The following is a 17,834-nucleotide window of genomic DNA, read 5'->3' on the forward strand; positions in this document are numbered from 1 at the left end:
CAGCGACGTGTGACGACAGCGACATCTACGGGTAAAATCTTTCACCGCAGTTGACTGCATACGCATGAAGTGTTGTCCACTTGTTGGAAAAACACGCAAAATCCAACTTGGAAAAAAAAGGTTTAGCTAAATCGTAATATCTATTTTCGGTCTAGTGACACAAAGATCGTCTGTTATAGTGATGATGCTTCGTCACCTCTTCCCGCTTGGCGGCATGAAAGCTTGGTACGAACATCCCAGAGTGCCAGGGATGGACACGCGCAATTCCTACCTTTACTCCATTTATATAATGATGCAAGCTGATTAACGCCACAAATATGTAGAAAACAAAATAATACATTTTATCACACTCAAAAACAATTCACTTAGGAAGTAGTTAGCTTGGTTAGTCTACATTTCAAACCATCCAGTTCCAATCTTTCACTGCTTTTACACATTTTCTCCGACCTTCAGGGCCTATGGAAAAAACATGAAATGATAATTAAGTTTATATCATGTTACGGTTGGAACATCCAACCGCAAAACCATTTTTAGACACTATTTCTGAGAGTTCTGTTCTGTATGCTAGTCACAGGCCTTTACTGAGCATTCGTAGTTTGGTTTCACTGAGGCTGACTGGCCATCTGGCATACAGGGCAGATACCCGTTGGGCCGGCCCTGCAATGCGGAAGTATCATGAATGCGGGATGGCGGGACAAAAATGTTGATAAAAAAAAGGCTTTTTTATTAAACGATTAATCATGATTAATCAAAATTCCAAGATGTGATTAATCTGATTAAAAATGTAATCGTTTGACAGCTCTAATTAATTAAGCAGGTGTGAATCTAAAACTTGACTTTTCCTCTTGACTTGTCTTCTTTGATGCATCAATGACATCATCATACAAAAACTGTTTGATTGATGCTGATGATAAGCCAAGAAAGATGCTTCTGTCACATAGTGGACCTCAACTACCTTTTATAATAAGCTTAATAATAATACACTAGAAATTATTTTAAAATCTATATCACATGTAGCTTACAAAATGTCATGTCAAAGTATGTTAGAAGTTATTTAACTTTGAAAGTAAGTCCACATCAGCCAGATGTCTGCGTTGTGTTGTGTTGCAAACACACTAAAGTAAACTAGGTTGCCTAAAGGTGAAATTAGTTCCATCACATGATGCCTCAATTCTAATAGTTGTTAGCTCAGCCAAGCTAAATGCAGTACCAAATTAAATACCGTCGTCTTTTGTGGCTTCGCAACATATTAGCAAGAGACTAATAAATAGCCGGTAGCCGACTGTCATTCACATCATGCACTCATAGAAATCGGCCTAAATTTTCTGTTTCTCCTCTCCTTTTCTTCTTCTAAACATTTTTTCTATGGGCACCTGATGGCTTCTTTTCCATTGTACTTTTGATCCATCATCTTCATTAAGTCTCGAGTCGAGACTGTCGACATCATAGCTTGGCAACGCCGTCGTCCGTACGTCCGTCAATCAAGTCAAGTCACGTGACGTAAACAAGTTTGTCTGTCCCTCGCCTCCTCCCCCTTGCCCTCTCTGCAGTCGCGTGGGTCAACCCCGCACTTTACTCCCTCCCACTTCCCTCCGCAGCAAGTTGACGTGACGAGAGTACCCCAGGCTAAAGCATACATGAATTCAAAAAGCTTAATTTGGAAGCAATGTGAGTTGACTGTTACAGACTTTGAAGTAATTCTACTAACCCTTCTTCCCCTGTCCACTGCAGTGAGGGACTCTTGTCCAGCAGAGGGCGCATCATCATTTAATAACTTGATACCTTCAAATGAGGATGGGCGCTCAACCGCTGCCGTTCATATTGAAAAACTGAATGAACGGGTTTTGTTTTTTGTTTTTATTTTTCTCGTGTAATGTCGCTCATATAAAAAAAAAAAACTGCCACTGCTGGATAGTCAGAATTATCGTGCATAAAAATTGTCTGCATCAAAATTACATTTCAAGGACCGCACATAATTGCTGAACAGCAACCCAAAAAATAAGGCAAGAGCGTGTGTGTAAGTGTAATGGCATAAGTGCCCACTAAGTGGCGCCTGTGCAGCAGATTGGAAATGGAGAGTGTAATGTACATGCCAAGTAGAAGTGTGTGAAGCAAGTAAAAGTCACGGCAAAGCCTTCCGTGTGTTTTATTAATATACACTTACAACATGGTGTCAGAATGCAGTAAACCCACTGTGAGTATAAAGTCTAAAATGAGCCCACAAGGCTTAAGGACTATATTTTCCCTACATACCATTCCAACTCCTTAAAAAAGAAAAAAAAAAGATTAGGCCTACTCTGAGGTGGGCACATCTGTCTCTCCATTGACCCATTGTTGACGGATGCCCACCTTTTCGGCAAAGTGCCCGCTTTTTCCCCAAGTGCTTTATGACACGAAGCCTCGAAAAAATGCATGGAATGAGAAGGACTGTACCTGAAGTGAAAACCTGCTTCAGTCGGTGCTCAGTCCATGTATTTTTTCTTAAGTTTTGCGTCATAAAGCACTGGCTGAAAAAGCGGGCACTTCGCCAAAATGGTTGGCATCCGTCAACAACGGGCCAACGGAGAAACGGAAGTGCCCGCCTCTCGGCGTACTCATATAGGGCAGGATACAGCCCGGTAAATGTGTAACTAAGCAATGTTTGCCATCTAGTGGTGAATGGTAATATTACAACTTAAAACATACAGTGGAACCCCGCTAATCATGGGGGATATGGACCCGCAGCCAGCCTGTGAATAGCGAAAATCTGCGTATAATTGCAAGCCATTGAAATACATTGGAATTTTTATATTTTTTGTAACAACCCCTTGAAAATGCTGATAAATCTCCAAGAAGCATTTTCCACGAAAACAAAAACAAAATAGAACAAAAAGCAATGTATTAGTGAATTCTGGTACATGTTCAATCCCCTCACATTTTTATTTGTTTAATTAATCAAAGGGCTACTCAGACTGAGGGTGGGGGCCGCGGCCTCCAGTTGCCGATTTAAGTACCCATTCCAAACTCCGCCCCTCTTTTCAAACTCGGCACTGCCAACCAAGCGTTTGTTTGCGCATGCGCTGTTGTGCGCACTGCAAAACTGTAGTGAGAGCTCAAGTTATCATGGCGGTCGCGATGGAGACTGATTCGTTCCCTTACTTGCCTTCGGGGCTGGAGCAAGGTACACAATTTATTATTCAAGACGAAACAAATAAAAACTATGCCTTCTACTGCGGCTCTGTTTTTCGTCAGCTTCCTAACGACCGCGCGTCGCTTGTTGACGAAGTCCGTATGAATAAAGCTAACTTAGGCTAGGTTAGGCTGAGCTAACCGCTGCCGATTTGTCGCCAAGGTCGACGAGAGCTGGTCACAATGGGATGTTTCCGCACCATAACTACGAATGGCGTTGAACGGCTGCGGTTCGGCGAATGCTCACGTTGTTGATTTTTTTGCATTTGGCCCCGCTGTCGGGCGACTTTTGGGCCGATTGCGCGGCTTAGCTCCCCGCACGTTGAACTCGTTAGCTCGTGGCTAAAAGGCACGCTGCAATTAGCCTTCATTCGTTTGGTATGGCAGCCTTTGCTGGCACATTCATACTTAAGTACATTATAGAGTCTATAGTGAAGAGAGCATGGATGTTTTTTTAATTTTAATTTTAATTTTAATTTTTTTGTTTTTATAGAACTTGTGGGGGTTATGTAGGTATGTGTGTAAAATTTCAGAGGTTCATTGATTTGCATGAGAACTGCATTATGGAGGTATGTTACACAGTTTCAAACCACCTGTATATCAAAATACTAGAATATTGTTGGTTGAGATTGGAAACAAACACAAATAAAATGTGCCAGAGAGTTTGCTCTAGTGTTAGACACAGATTATGTAGATTTATTGTCACAAATCTGAATTTAAAAAGCCACTTTGGAAGAAATTGTGCCTTTGCTTGCTCACTGAAATGATAAATTGTACTTTAATGTATTTTGACCTGAGTTGTCTCTCTTTTGCCCTCCCTGCCGCAGTCAATAAGATGATTATGGAGCACGGCGACCTGTTCACAGACAACATGTGCAGCGTCTGCAATGCCGTCCTCATCTCCGAGTCGCAGAAGCTGGCTCACTATCAGGTTGGCGTCTGGTTTTTGATGGATGGAATCCTGGTGGTGATGTTTCATTTGTATCTCTATTTGCTTTTAGAGTAAGAAACACAGCAACAAGGTGCGACGTTACCTTTCCATACAAAACGAGAAGGAGCCAGAGTCAAAAAAGTTCAAGTCTCCATCCTCTGTCAGCGTAAGTGAAGTCACTCCGTGATTTTATTTTTAAATGTACCCAATTTGTCTTTTTAAATCTTAACTGTGGTGCAGGTGAGAGCAGTGTTGCCCAGGATCTGAAAATTCCTGCTAAATTTCTATAGAATGCTAAGTTTTTGTTTTTTTTTACTATTTCAAATGGAAAATTTTCCTTGGGAATAACAGGGAGCTATTATCTTGGCTAGCATACTAGCCTAAATGTCACCCTAACACCAAGTCAGGTGACATTAAACACGGGCAAACAAATATGCACATTAGCAATTCCAGGAATTTTGCAGTTGAGTGTTGGGACACACAAAAGCCAGCTCACCTTCCTCCTGCCTTTGGTCTGTTTGCATTTTGCTTCACTTTTATTGGAAGAGGCTCACTATGCTGAGTGTTTGTGTGTGCGTTCATCTTTCAGCACGACACTAACAACGGCGAGTCAGACCCGATGAAGATTTGCGAAATGTGCAAAATGACCTTCACGTCCCCCGTGATGGCGCACTCTCACTACCAGGGCAAGATCCATGCCAAGAACCTGAGACTGAAGTTGGTGGACCCTCAGACCCGTACGTACACTTGCGGGGACCCCAGTTTATGATGCAGGCAATGACACGACTCTCAAACCATCGTTTCCACACTGTAATGAATGAAAATGCCATTAATCTTTTCCAACCTCTCTCAAAAAAGCAGCACAATAATTTGCAATATGTTTTTAATAAGGAAAGTAGCACTTTATATATTATAACAACATATACTTGTAGTAATAATATAACTGAAATTGTCAAATATATTGGAAATAAACAGTTTCAACATTGCTGCATCTTAGGGTGTGCATGTTAGCCACCAGGGGGCAATATAAGATGCATAGACAGTCCTGTATACATGGTGATGGTCACAACTAGGCTCTTAAGAATACATTCAGATATACAAAAAAAATCCTGTGAGTTTTGTTATGTATTCTGCCTACATGGGTTCTGCCACCATGTGTGTTGACATATCAATGCATAGCCCGTCTATGCCATTTTGCATTCTTTGTTAGCATTAAGGTAAGTGGACTTGAGGCAAGGTTAAATGGTTGTTTTAAATCCACAATTTGCGATTCTCTTTTCTTTAAGGTTTGTTTAGTTTGACATTAAACTGGACTGTGAATGTCTTGAAACAGCTTAAGACTCTTTTCTGGTTTTACCGTTTTTTCTTCAACAGTCGCCCAACAGGCCGCACCGGCTCCGTCCAAGAAGAAAGCGGTGGAGCAGGGAGCGGCCGCAGTTGGCAATGCCGGTGAGGGGGGCGACAATGACCCCGAGCGCTTCTGCTCCATCTGCCAGGCGTCCTTCAACAACGCGCAGATGGCCCAGCAGCACTACTCGGGCAAGAAGCACAAGAAGCAACTGGCCAAGCAGGACCTGTTGAAGATCTACGGCAATCCCGCCACAGCGGGTCAGCACCTCAACACAATTCTCTCACGCAAGCGTCTCCTCTTTAAATTGCTCCGTATAACGTTTTTTTCTCTCTTTCTAGCAGCGTCCACAGTAAAGAGCTTGCCGTGTACGCTCTGCAACATTGAGCTCAACTCTGTGGATCAGTACCAGTCTCACATCAGCGGGGCCAAACATAAGAACCAGTACGTGCGTTGCATCATTTCTTTTTTCAACTTGTTTGATTCTCAAACTAAAAAATACTTCATAGTAGGGATGCTTGATTACGAAGAAAATATTAATCACAATTATTTTGGTAACAATTACAATTATTATTTTTGGGTACAAAACAGGAAAATGTTTTAAAAAAATATCAAGGCCAATGAAAAAAATTCAAACTATTATGCAAGTTCCTTTTGGATGAAACAAAATGTATTAAATTAGTTATTTTAAGATTTAAAAAAAGGTACAAATGTATAAATTTAAACAACTCAAAATTTGTATTAATAATCTTTTTTTTAATTTAACGAGTATGCTGATTTTGTAATTGTTGAGTGTAATTATTGAAATTGTAATTGCATTTCAATTAATTGCACAGCCCTCATTCATAGTGCTTCCTAACGGGTATTTTTAATATTATTTGTTGTAAGCCACTGTAAGATTGTGCAAAGTTTCAAGTTCGTTAACACAGTTTAAAGAAAGAAGAGTTGGAAAAACAGTACTCAATGTTTAATTGTTACAATATTTCCAAAATTCGCTATCTTAAATTTGCCGGGAATTTTCCACCCCGACATTGTGTCAGTCACTGTCAACATTGTGGATGGCATCCATCCTTCTAACTTGATTACAGAATGAAAAAAGCTAGCCAGAGCTCGTCCGACAACCAGCAGGAATCCGCTCCCCAAGACGAATGCGCCAACAAAGACGTCCAGTCTGCCGAGGACGACTGCAACACAGAGCACACAGAGCACACCGAGCCCGGGAACGGCGACTATCAGCTCGCTCCGTCGGACGAGCAGTTGCCGTCGGGGGAAGACCAGGAATTTGTGACGGAAGGCAACCTTTTCGAGACGGAAGAAAACTTCTTTGGGATGGAAGGCGAAATTTTTCCTGCTGCAGATGACCAATTCAATGAAAACAGCTAGTACGCCACTACTAACGAGTACTAAATCCAGCAGACTGGGTTGAGCGCCGGACTATGGATGATTCAGTCAGGACCCGGAACAATAACAAAACCTAGCCCTACCACCACAACACTCCCCACACCCACAAAAAAAAGCAGCCATTTCTTACTATAGGAGCCCGAACCCCCAATGTGAAGTTCCAGTGGTCCCCCCCCCCCCCCCCCCCAAATTGTTTCAACCTTTCTTCTCTATTCTATAAAGCAAGCGCTTGTGACAGTCTCTCAGCATGCAATGCGTTTTGCAGCATTCCCCTTGAAAAACCATAATAGTTTCGGTGGAGAACCTGAAAATCCGCATACAAATGATAAACTTGGTGGATATTGTTACTTTTACCAAAACGGCTACTGTTGTCATGTCACAGTATATTTGATTTATGGTTGTGTGCAACGTTTTTTTTATCGTATACTTTTTCTTTTCTTTTTTATCCATAAGAATCTTTTTGTGCTAAAAACGCAAAAAATTTCTGCTCAAGTTTTTTATTTTTAACTTTATGGCAATTTTGTTAAGAAACAAAACAATTTATGGCTTCCCCAATAGGTAGCGTGGCTCCACAAATGTATTACAGTATAAACAAATGCCACTTTTCCACTGCGCGTTACCAGTCCGGCTTTTTTATTTGGCTTGTGGGAAACTGAAAACCACACCGCACTGAATGCATCACTCAAGGCTAGGCATACTAATGCTGCATTCGAGGAAAGTGGGACATTTCTGATCTCAAACTAGGAAGTGTGTACGGCAACGCCCCCCGAACTCGGAAATCCCACTTGTAAATTGGGGGGGGGGGGTAGTATGTGAATGGTAAAACACAATTTACTTGAGTATAAAACGAGATAGCTTTCTTCATTCATAAATATTCAACATAACTTCACATAACACAACATACGTGACTGTATGCCGCTATCTCCCTTCATGAAATTGTACGATGAACAACTGAACTGTATGGAATGCTTATGAAATAAGATAAAAACAAATGAAACGAAATTGCGAGAAGGCAACTTTGCAGGAGGTCAAAATGAGTTTTCAGGACCAAAATTTAAAAAAAACTAAACAATTTATCACTATCCGCCATTTTGGTTGTTTACTTTCGCCACGAACGCTTTCAGGTCGGCTCAGTATACTGCATTCGAGGAAGGTCTGAAGTAAAAATTATCCTGGTTGGGTTTTCCCAGTTCCGACTTGAAAGCGTTCAAGGCGGAAGAAAACCAAACTCATGGCGGGATAGGATAGTAATAAATAGTTTTTTGTCTTGGGCCTCAAAACACATTTTGATCTCCTGCAAACTTGCCTTCTTGCCGTTATGCTTCATTTATGTATTAATCATATTTGATAAGCATTCCATACAGTTCAGTAGTTTTATTAGTTTTATTTAATGCAGGGAGAAAGCGGCATACTGTCACGTGAAGTTGTTGAATATTTATGAATGAAGAAAACTATCTAGTTTTATACTCGAATAAAAATTTTTTTTTTTTTTACCATTTACGGTATGCGTTTCCGAAGGGGTCACCATTGTAGAGTGACGTCTCGGTGAAATCGGGGTCCTTTTCCCCCCTGACTTTGCAAGTGGGATTCCGGGTTCAGGGGACGTTCCCGTACACAATTGTTGGTTTGAAGTAGTAAAAGTCTGACTTCCCACTTTCCTCGAATACAGTATAACAAACAATAGTGGAGAACAAGGGAACAAGGATCTCGTATTTAAAATGGGGGGGACACATACAGCTTTTTAATGTCTATGTATTTTTAAAATGTGAGAACCCCCACCCATGAGGGAAAATATGCAATTGTTTAACCTTAATTTTCCCAGTATCTTATTTGTGGTGCTGTCCGGGCAGCAGGTGAGAGAAAGCGAATCTAAAATATGTCTTGTAGTACCGCCACCTGTGAGAGGCGGCGCAGTGTAAAAGTAAATTACAAAAAGAAATGGAAGAAGCTAGGCTACAGCTAACCTTGGTCGGGAGGCAGGCAAGTTGGGGTTGCAAATTCTTTTTGTCATTTTTACTTAGGTGAATGATGTGGGACAGAAACTCATCCGTAACTCCTCTCACACACCATAGGATAATATCTACCTGATAATTGAGCCTTTGTTGATTTTAATTGGGGGTCTTCAAATGTGTACCTTTTATCACTATGAGTGGCTAGTAGGATATGATAGGATAATCTTTCATCCAATAATTGGGCGTTTGCTGTTGTTGGCCTCTGACTGGTTGAGCAGATTAGAGATGAAAAATCCCTCACCACACCACCGGATAGTCGCTCAAATTATTGGTATGTGTGTACCCCATTTCGAGACGCATTTAATCGGAGTCGGCTGTGGGCCGCGAGAACATCTGGTGCCTGCTCAACCAGCGGAAAAGCATAAATAGCGACTGGAGCAATGGAAAAGCAGCAATAACCGCTTTTATGCACTTGCACATTTTAATAACCAAAAGATGTCAAGATCATGCTGCGGCCTGCTGTCAATCGTAATCTCCTAACACTGGAAGTATTGTTGTCGCTGAGAAGGAGAGTAGTTTCAGACACTCTTCTACCTTACGTTCTTGTATGGCTGACTTGTTTTTTTTCCGCTTTTGCAGTAAATGCCGATCAATAACAAACGAGTCCCTGCATTTCACAGCGTCTTCAAGTGATGTCAAATAGACAAGTGATGTCAGTGAGTATCATCAGTTAAGTCTTACCCGTTCTCGACTGGGTGGATATTTTATTACCGAATGTTTTCTTTATAGATTCGAGGAAAAAAAGTTTTTTTTTTTTCTTTTCTCCTGTACAGCTTGTTGTCATCCTCACTGGTTGTAGTGATGTTTCAGTCATCTTTTTTTCTTGGCCAAGTTCAAGTTGTGCATCCGTTACATTAAAAAAATAAAACTGTTTCTCAAAGCTTTCTTGATTTTTTCCTAATAGATGTTGCTCCGTGTATTGACAATACAAGTAACAGCTGTTATCTACATCTAAAATATGGTAGGGGGAAAATTTTAAATTTGTGAGTTGCATTCAAAACATAAAACTTGTATTATACAGATTCATTTAACATTGGAAAAGACTAGCGCATCATACTCAAGTTACTAGAGCCACCTGTTAGTAATATAATTCAGGTTGACACCATAACCACAAGGTGGTGCCCTTGCTCCCGCCAAAAGTAGCTGATGACAAGGGTCGCTCTGCTTGATGCTTGTTGTGGACGTTAATATAACAGCAGTCATGCATGCATCGCTACTGAACTGCTAACTAAATGGCAGCAAGAAGAATTCTTTTTCAAAGTAAGGCCAAGTGCGAATGTATGCCCAACTCAGTCGCCGTTGACCCAGGTTCACGTCAGTGGCAATAAATTTACTGGCTTAGGTTTTGCGTCTCTTGCCCCCCCACCCTCTGACAGCTTTAAATCTCCCAGGCTGACCCACGGACTGGAAAGCTTTGGGCTAAATTCCACCCAAGACATACACACACACACACTCACAGATCTACACAATGGTTACACTTATGCTGTCCTGCGGAGGAGACAGGATGGGAAGTGACTTGGATAGAAAGGTGGTTTGTTCCCTTCTTATCACCCCCCCCCCCCCCAACTTAGGACACAAGCTGCTCCTAAAAGTCAGTAATAAAGTCCGGAATGAGTCCTCTGGTAGCTATAATATGTGTGCAATGACTTAGTTTGCGCAGAATCATCTTCACCCTTCTCTTACAGTACATAGCGGGTCAAATGGACCCATTTCAAAGCTAAGTGTGAAACTTTTGCTTGGCTGAATAATTAATTGTATTTAATTTTGTTCATGTATTGGTTAAGAAACAATATTTCCATACAAATCCTGCTGATTTTGAGTCAGTGGGTCAAATTGACCCAGGGATATGTCACTTTTCCCATGAAGTAGAGGTGACAGGTGGTTTATTAACTGAATATGAGTAAAGTTTATTGAGATTTCAGTCAGATTGACCCAGAAACACTGTTGTTGCTGAGCAATACATTTAACAGTGGGCTTAATAATTAGATATAAACAGTATTTATTGAGATTTTGTGACACTTTTTGATGTAATATATCTGGGGTCAAACTGACCCAGGAACGTTACTTCTCTTGCATCGAAACAATCGTTATGGGAGGGTTAATAAATCGATACAGTATAAACAATATTTATTGGGATTTTCATACGTTTTTGGTTAATTAACATACTCAGGTCAAATTGACCCAGAAACAGTATTGCTATTACTGACAAACACAACACAATACTAGGGTTGATAATTAGATATATAGATGATGTAGGTTAGGATTTTTTTTTCTTTTTGCCAATTTTGACGAAATAAAATATGCCCCGAGTCAAATTGACCCATAAGCTTTACTGGTGTTCCAAAATGAGCGTTACAGGAAGGACCATTATTCATCTTTTTAAAGGTATACATTTTTATACTACTTATTTGTTGGATGTGGCATACCTAATTTTAAGATGTTGCATAAAATTATTATTAACATTTCTGTTGGTGTCATTTTGTTAAGTAGTAATAAATGCTATGCAAACAGACCACTTTGGCGTCCTCCCTTCATGCTGAACGATCTTCACTGTTTTGCCTAAATCGAAGACGACAGTAGCAGTACTGAACACGCTCACGCACCTGCAACAAATACATTCTTTTACTGTCACATCCAATTAGAAACGTTTGTCTCCAAACGGCTCTTCACTTGCCAGAATGGATTTGCATGCAAGCAGCGTCACTTTCTATTCAAAAACAAACGATGAGTCATAAGTAGATTCATTCCCACAAATGTCAAAACAATAAGACACCTATGTACGCAAGCACAAATCATACTGTTGTATGCTCAAGTTTAACTTAAACTTCTTATAAGTTTAACAGTAAAATGTCAAAACAATAAGACACCTAAGGGCAAATGAAGGTGCCATGTTAACATTGTGTGGTACTACTGTTAATAGTGTAATGTCTAAGAAATATGACACTTTAGTGTCAAATTATGAAGGTGTAATGTGATTTATTTTTTTATTTTTTTACATTCTTAACTGTTATACAAACGTACAAAGACAATCCGACACTTAGTGTGAAAACGTAACATCCCTGTTAACACCAAAACACCTGATCAACCTTTACTGACAAATTTCAAAAGTGTGATGTATATTTAATTATAGCATTTTATTATTATAAAAACAATCAGACACTTAGTGGCAAATGATGGCTGTTTAATGTGACTTTTCTTCTTGACTGAAGTACGAGCTGGAAAACGCTTTAATCGTTCCTATGTAATAGCAACTAATGTACAACGTTCGGAAAAAGTCCCTTGTTATAGTAGATTAGGCGAGCTGTCAGCAAACAGATTAAGATGGCAGAGACGCGCCGGGAATCAAACGCAAAAGCGTTAAATTGCCGTTTAACAGCTCATGACACACGCATGCAACTGGAAACGTGTCCGTCACTCGCCACATTGCTTTGCCACACATGGCAGTGCGCGTGCGTGTTGCAGGTGGCTGACTAGTCAGGTTACAATCCCAGTAAAAGTACACACATGAGCCCGTCCATGACAAGGGAAAACTCTCATGGATTACGAGGAATTCTTGTAACAGATGGACGAATTTGTGGTTTTCTGTATGTGTGTGCGTGTGTGCATGACCAAGCAGAAACCTGACCAAGCAGCAGTCTGCCGGACTTGTCAGACACCTGTTGGCCTGCACCCCCACCACCCAGCCCACCCTAGTCCAATATACCCCTCCATCCTCCTCCTCACCCCCTTCGGACACTCAATACGCAGGGAGGGGGGTCCGAGGAGGAAGGCGCGAGAGGGAGAAAACAGCTGGATCAACTGAACGCTTCCTCTTTGGGTTTCCGCTCTCGGCCGGACTTGCCAGGTCCGTTCCTCCCCGCCAGTCTGGTTCCATCCGTCACGTTGGCCGGGGGAGGGTGATGACTAAACCCTATGCTGGAGGGAGCGGGGGTGCTGCACAGTGGAATGCTTTGCAAGTACCTTGTCGTCGTCTTGGCCCTGAGGGACACCGTTCGTTCTTTTGTGTGCCAAAATCAGCATCATCACGCCATCCATTTTTTTATTGCGCTTATCCTGTTCAGTCGCGGGTGAGCTGCAGCATATCTCAGCTGGCTTTGGCAAGTAACACCTACAGGTGGTGCGGTGGAACTGCAACAACCAGAGCGCACATTTGTGTTTAGCTGTCATTTTGATCCAAAGCCCAAATGCACACTTAAAGACAGGCAGGCTGGTTTTGTGCTGATTTTTCCCTTTCCCAACCAAGTCTTCTAAGATTAACCTACACGATGACCCCCAAAACTCTTCAAAATCTTGTGTGGGGTCTGTAGACTGTAACAGATAATCAATCTTTAAGATGTGAAGTCCTAATGTGTGTACCAGTCCTTCAGGGTGAAAGTGCAACATTGTTATGTCAGTAATACTTCACAGATTTCTGTCTTGCTGTCTACACTTGGACTTTTCAAAGGGCACTGCTGATTTAGTGAGTCTAAATTGTCATCGTCATGATGAATTTTCTGGGAACAAGCGAGGCGGCTTGCGGGGAAGCCCCCCCCCGAAGCCCCCGGCGGAGGCGACAGGTGAGCCGTTCCGCTCTCAAGCACGTCTCATTGATATTCTAACCTATTGCACTTTCCCACACAGACACCACTCGTCTTCTGTGGACACGTGTTACCACGCCCCCTGTCCAATTGCTACTACGCCACTCCCCTCAGTGAAAAGGGGGACATGGTGGCACAGACAAAAAACAAATCACTAGCTTTTATAAATTAAAGGTAAAAAACTGGGAAAAGTGTCCAAATCTGTGTTCATGTTACCGATTTATCGGATCCCTCGTCGTACCCTGGCCAAGGGTAGACTCCAGGGTGATTTTCTTGCCTTGGTCCAGTAAATCCATGCCAGCGAGCGCTAAGCTAACTTCAAAGGTGCATTTGAAAGGGGAAGTCAACCCCCCCCCCCCCCCCTAATGTTTTAGACGTTATCATAGTTCTGAAACGGCACTTCTTTGGGTCACAAATGACCTTTTGATGAATGCGGACTCTGGTGACTATTCTTTACTGGTACTTTTGGACATTAGTTCTGCATTTGATGCAGTTGACCATGTCATTATGATTGATAGGCTGAAAACTTGGGTTGGTCTCTCTGGCACTGTTCTGGAATGGTTTACTTCTTCTTATTATTATTATTATAATATTATTATACTAAAATTATCTAAATTTTTGTTTTCCCTGTGTGTACAAGTATCCTCACCTGTGCAGCTTAATTCTGGGGCTTATTTTATTTTCAATGTACAGTACATGTTACCGCTGGGATGCATCATTCGCCATCATAAAATAGCATTTCATTGTTATGCTGATGACACTACGTTGTATATTTCGGTAAAAACCACTGATTTTAGCGATGTGTTGGTATTGCAGGACGGTTTAGCTGTTGTTTAAAAGTGGTTGACAAATAATTTCCTGCAATTAACTCATTCACTGCCATTGACGATTATAGACGTCCAAAAATTCATGTGAACTATTTCTATTAGTTTAACATTTTTTTTCATTTCATTGAATTTTTTATGAAAACCTAGAAAAAAAAAATTTATTGTACGTTTATAACAGTTATAAAATTTGTAATTAATCGTGAGTCAACTATTGAAATCATTCTATTAATTACGAATACAAATTTTAATCGTCTGGCGGCCCTTATTTTTAAAAAAAAAAAAAAATTATTAGGGGTGTCAGGCGATTACATTTTTTAAATTGGAATTAATCACATCACTTCACTAGTTAACTAACAATTAATCACACATTTTATATCTGTTCTGAATGTACAATAAAAAAAATCTAGGTTTTCATACTCTTGTTAGCAAAAGTGGAAAAAAAATTAAACTAATAGAAATAGTTCAAATGAATTTTTGACGTCTATAGCCGTCAATGGCAGTGAATGAGTTCAATTCAATCAATATCGGCCAAATATAATAACTTCTGTTTTGATTGAATTTAACTCAATCAAAACAGAAGTTATTATATTTGGCCGAAAGGAAGTGTCAGACAGGCTACAATCTTTACTTGGCCCTCTCGTTTCGAATATTAGATCCTCTTCTCGAAATCTTGGTGTGATATTGAAACTGAAGTTTGATATCCATGTGCAGTCATGCTACTTGCAACTCCGCAATATTGCTAAAATATCGGTTCTCCCATTTGAGGATACCGAAAAAATTATTCATGCCTTTGTATCGTCAAGACTGGACTATTGTAATTCTTTATTTACTTGCTTGAAAAAAGATTCTTTGAACAAACTACAAATAGCTCAAAATTCTGCTGCACGACTGCTTACTAGAAATAGTCAAATAACTCATATCACCTCGATTTGCCATCTTTGCATTGGCTGCCGGTACAATTTAGAATTGATTTCTATAAATTCTATTAATAACTTTTAAAACACTCCACCACGGCACCAGAATATATTAATGAGCTTTTAAATCCGTATGGACCAAAAAGATTGTTAAGATCCGCTAATCAAAACATTATTGGCAGTTCCAGGGTCCAAATTAAAAACTAAGGGTGATCGAGCTGCTGCTGCTCACCGCTCCCTCAGGGGGGATGGGTCAAATGCGGAGAACGAATTTCGCCCCATTTAGGTGGGTGTGACAATCAGTAGTACGTTAACTCTTTAACTTCATAAAACAGGGGAGCTGTGATTGGTTGTTGCCTGAGCTCTGAGCAACTGTGATGTCATCTTCAGTCGACAGCAAGAGGCAAAATGGCCACCCCCTGAGATGGATAAAAACAGCTGGATTTTGCTTCATAACTCATATTCAGCAAATGTAATATTAATCAGAATGTCATGTTTAGAATAGAGAGCTCACATATAAAATATCATTGTCAAGAAATGTTTATGGTTCACTTCCCCTTAAACTGGGCTGGCATTGAATAAGGGCAGTCCAACAGATGGCATTGTGAAGAATAAAAAAAAGTAAAAAAAAAAAACATTTATGGAAGCAACAGTGGGATTCCTTGTCTGACTTTGTTAATTTTTCCGGGTCATTTATACCAAATGAAGGCCAGTCAGACCACGTTGAGGACACTATCTTCATTACAAGATACTCAGAGAAGGCTTCCTATAGCCTAGGTACGAAAGCCATCATCCTCTCTACAAATCTCTTCCCTATTAACGTTTTGTTTTTTTTCCTTCAAGTTGTGAGGCATCAGAGTTGGCTTACGAGGCCCCCACAAAAACGAAGATGACAACAGGAAGGATGAAGGAATCCGCGATGTTCACCTCCGCGGTACTGTGAGCGAGAATCAAAAGGTGAGAGGAACACAGCCGCTTTTTCGTTCCGACCTTCGTAATGTTGCTAATGAGGAAGGCGCGCGGTGAGGCGGTGGTTTGCCTCATAGTGAAAAAGCTTCCGGGTTTGGATCCTGGAATTATAATTAAATAAAGTTTAATCATTGATGATATAAATAGAAATAAAGAAACCTCAGCATGAAGTCCAATTGTCTTGCGACGAGTTCAGGGTTTATACCCCGAAACGCCGTTCACATTGATAGACTGGCAGCCAGAACGGAATTTTCCCTGCTTCTCTTGCCAAAAGCCTGCTCACCCGCAACCCAAATGAGTCCAGGCTGGGTGTACCCCGCTTCCTCGCAAAGGTTCACTGGGATAGACTCCAATTACACGACACACACACAAGGAGCACATTGGCATAAATATCTTCCTTCCTTTTGATTTATTTTGACAGTCGACAACAGTTCGAAACGCACGTGTCACGGGGGTCGACAGACTGGCGACAGACAAACAGACAGTCAGGCGGAGGCCGTAGGTGACAGACAGACAGACCGACGGTTGTTGGTTGGCTGGTGAAGTGTGCAGACGGGCCGGCGGTGCGCGTTCCCCTTAACGAGGCCTGACACGTTCCATGAGGCTCTTGATGATGGCGGCGGCGCTTATGCTATGTCCGTGACTGTTTTGGCTTATTTATTTATTCAACACAAATGGACACTATCAAGTCTAAGATCAAGACAAATTGCAATGACGCATAAAGCTTTTTTACAAGTACGAAGAATATTCAAAACTCTTTGATTTATTTTGTTTCTCTGGAGCAAACGTTCAGAGATTGAAACATTAAAGATGGGACAATAAACACAAATACTTTTAATAAATTAAGAATGTTAACTTTGATTTAGAGTTGCATGATTAATCAAATAGCAGCACTACGTTGACCTGTCATGCACATTTGACTTTTCCACGAATGACCCCTCCCCCCCCCCAAGCTTCTGATTGGCAACAATGGCTGTGCAAACTATAGCACCACCTGTTGCCTTGGCATGCATATGACAATCTAGAAGTGTGTTTGAGATGTGTACAATAGGGGTGTTTTTATTGACACTGCAAATATTTGTGTAGCCAGCAAACAAAGGACCTGTGATAAGTTGACAAAGTGCTTGATTTGATATGCAGCCCGAATTTGAAATATCACAGACAATCAGGTTCATTTAATCAAGGCGGTCAAAATTATGAATTGTCAGTGTCAAATCACCTCATATTGTCGACGAGTTGTCGGAAGGCTTAAAAAAATCACACACGCTGTGTTTGCTTCCTATGTGCTTCCTGCGTGCAGACCCCCCCCCCTTCTTCCTGCCTCCTTGTGTTGGCCGGAGCTGCATGTTTTCATGGAGCATTTCCCCTGTTCTACGGCGGAAGTTCTGCAGCGCTTAGCATGAGCAGATTAGCATAACAGTCTCCACAGGAACCTTGTCAGCATTAAAACTCCACTTCCTCTGCAAGAGCTTTAACTACATAATCTGCCCCTACAACCCCCCCGGCCCCCACTCAACCACCACACCACACTACCCCTCCCTGACGCCGTCCTGACCCGCTGGTGCTGACAGTATCACTAATGATGCAGGCCAGTGGTTGAATGTGGCCAGCTTCGCCTCCACTCCCTCCCGCTGCAAAATGCATGATGGAAAGCAAGTGAGATAAATATTGAGTGCTATTTTCCTAA

General features: G+C 41.2%; 1 protein-coding gene across 2 annotated transcripts; it reads left to right on the forward strand.

Annotated features, from left to right (window-relative positions):
• The first annotated feature begins 3,036 nt into the window (after positions 1–3,036).
• On the forward strand, positions 3,037–9,740 carry znf346 (zinc finger protein 346). Of its 2 annotated transcripts, none has more exons than XM_086057625.1 (7): positions 3,037–3,160; positions 3,996–4,099; positions 4,170–4,265; positions 4,689–4,836; positions 5,474–5,707; positions 5,789–5,891; positions 6,536–9,740. In XM_086057625.1, exons 1-7 carry the CDS (start codon positions 3,055–3,057, stop codon positions 6,828–6,830), a joined length of 1,086 nt encoding a protein of 361 aa, XP_085913751.1. In that variant the 5' UTR covers positions 3,037–3,054; the 3' UTR covers positions 6,831–9,740. The 2 variants fall into 2 exon arrangements, with proteins under 2 accessions (XP_085913751.1, XP_085913752.1); XM_086057626.1 differs by having other exon boundaries at positions 5,792–5,891.
• Positions 9,741–17,834: the final 8,094 nt, after the last annotated feature.

Source organism: Leptonotus elevatus, chromosome 16, assembly GCF_054856555.1.
Source record: "Leptonotus elevatus isolate MCC_2025b chromosome 16, RoL_Lele_1.0, whole genome shotgun sequence".
Taxonomy (NCBI): Eukaryota; Metazoa; Chordata; class Actinopteri; order Syngnathiformes; family Syngnathidae; genus Leptonotus; species Leptonotus elevatus.

Bases quoted from the DNA above. Each gene is read 5' to 3' on its own strand.
- znf346 (XM_086057625.1), top strand. From the start codon at position 3,055: ATGCGCTGTTGTGCGCACTGCAAAACTGTAGTGAGAGCTCAAGTTATC. The intron at 4,266-4,688 runs GTAAGTGAAGTC...TTCATCTTTCAG, and splicing joins AGTCTCCATCCTCTGTCAGC to CACGACACTAACAACGGCGA. The intron at 4,837-5,473 runs GTACGTACACTT...TTTCTTCAACAG, and splicing joins GTTGGTGGACCCTCAGACCC to TCGCCCAACAGGCCGCACCG.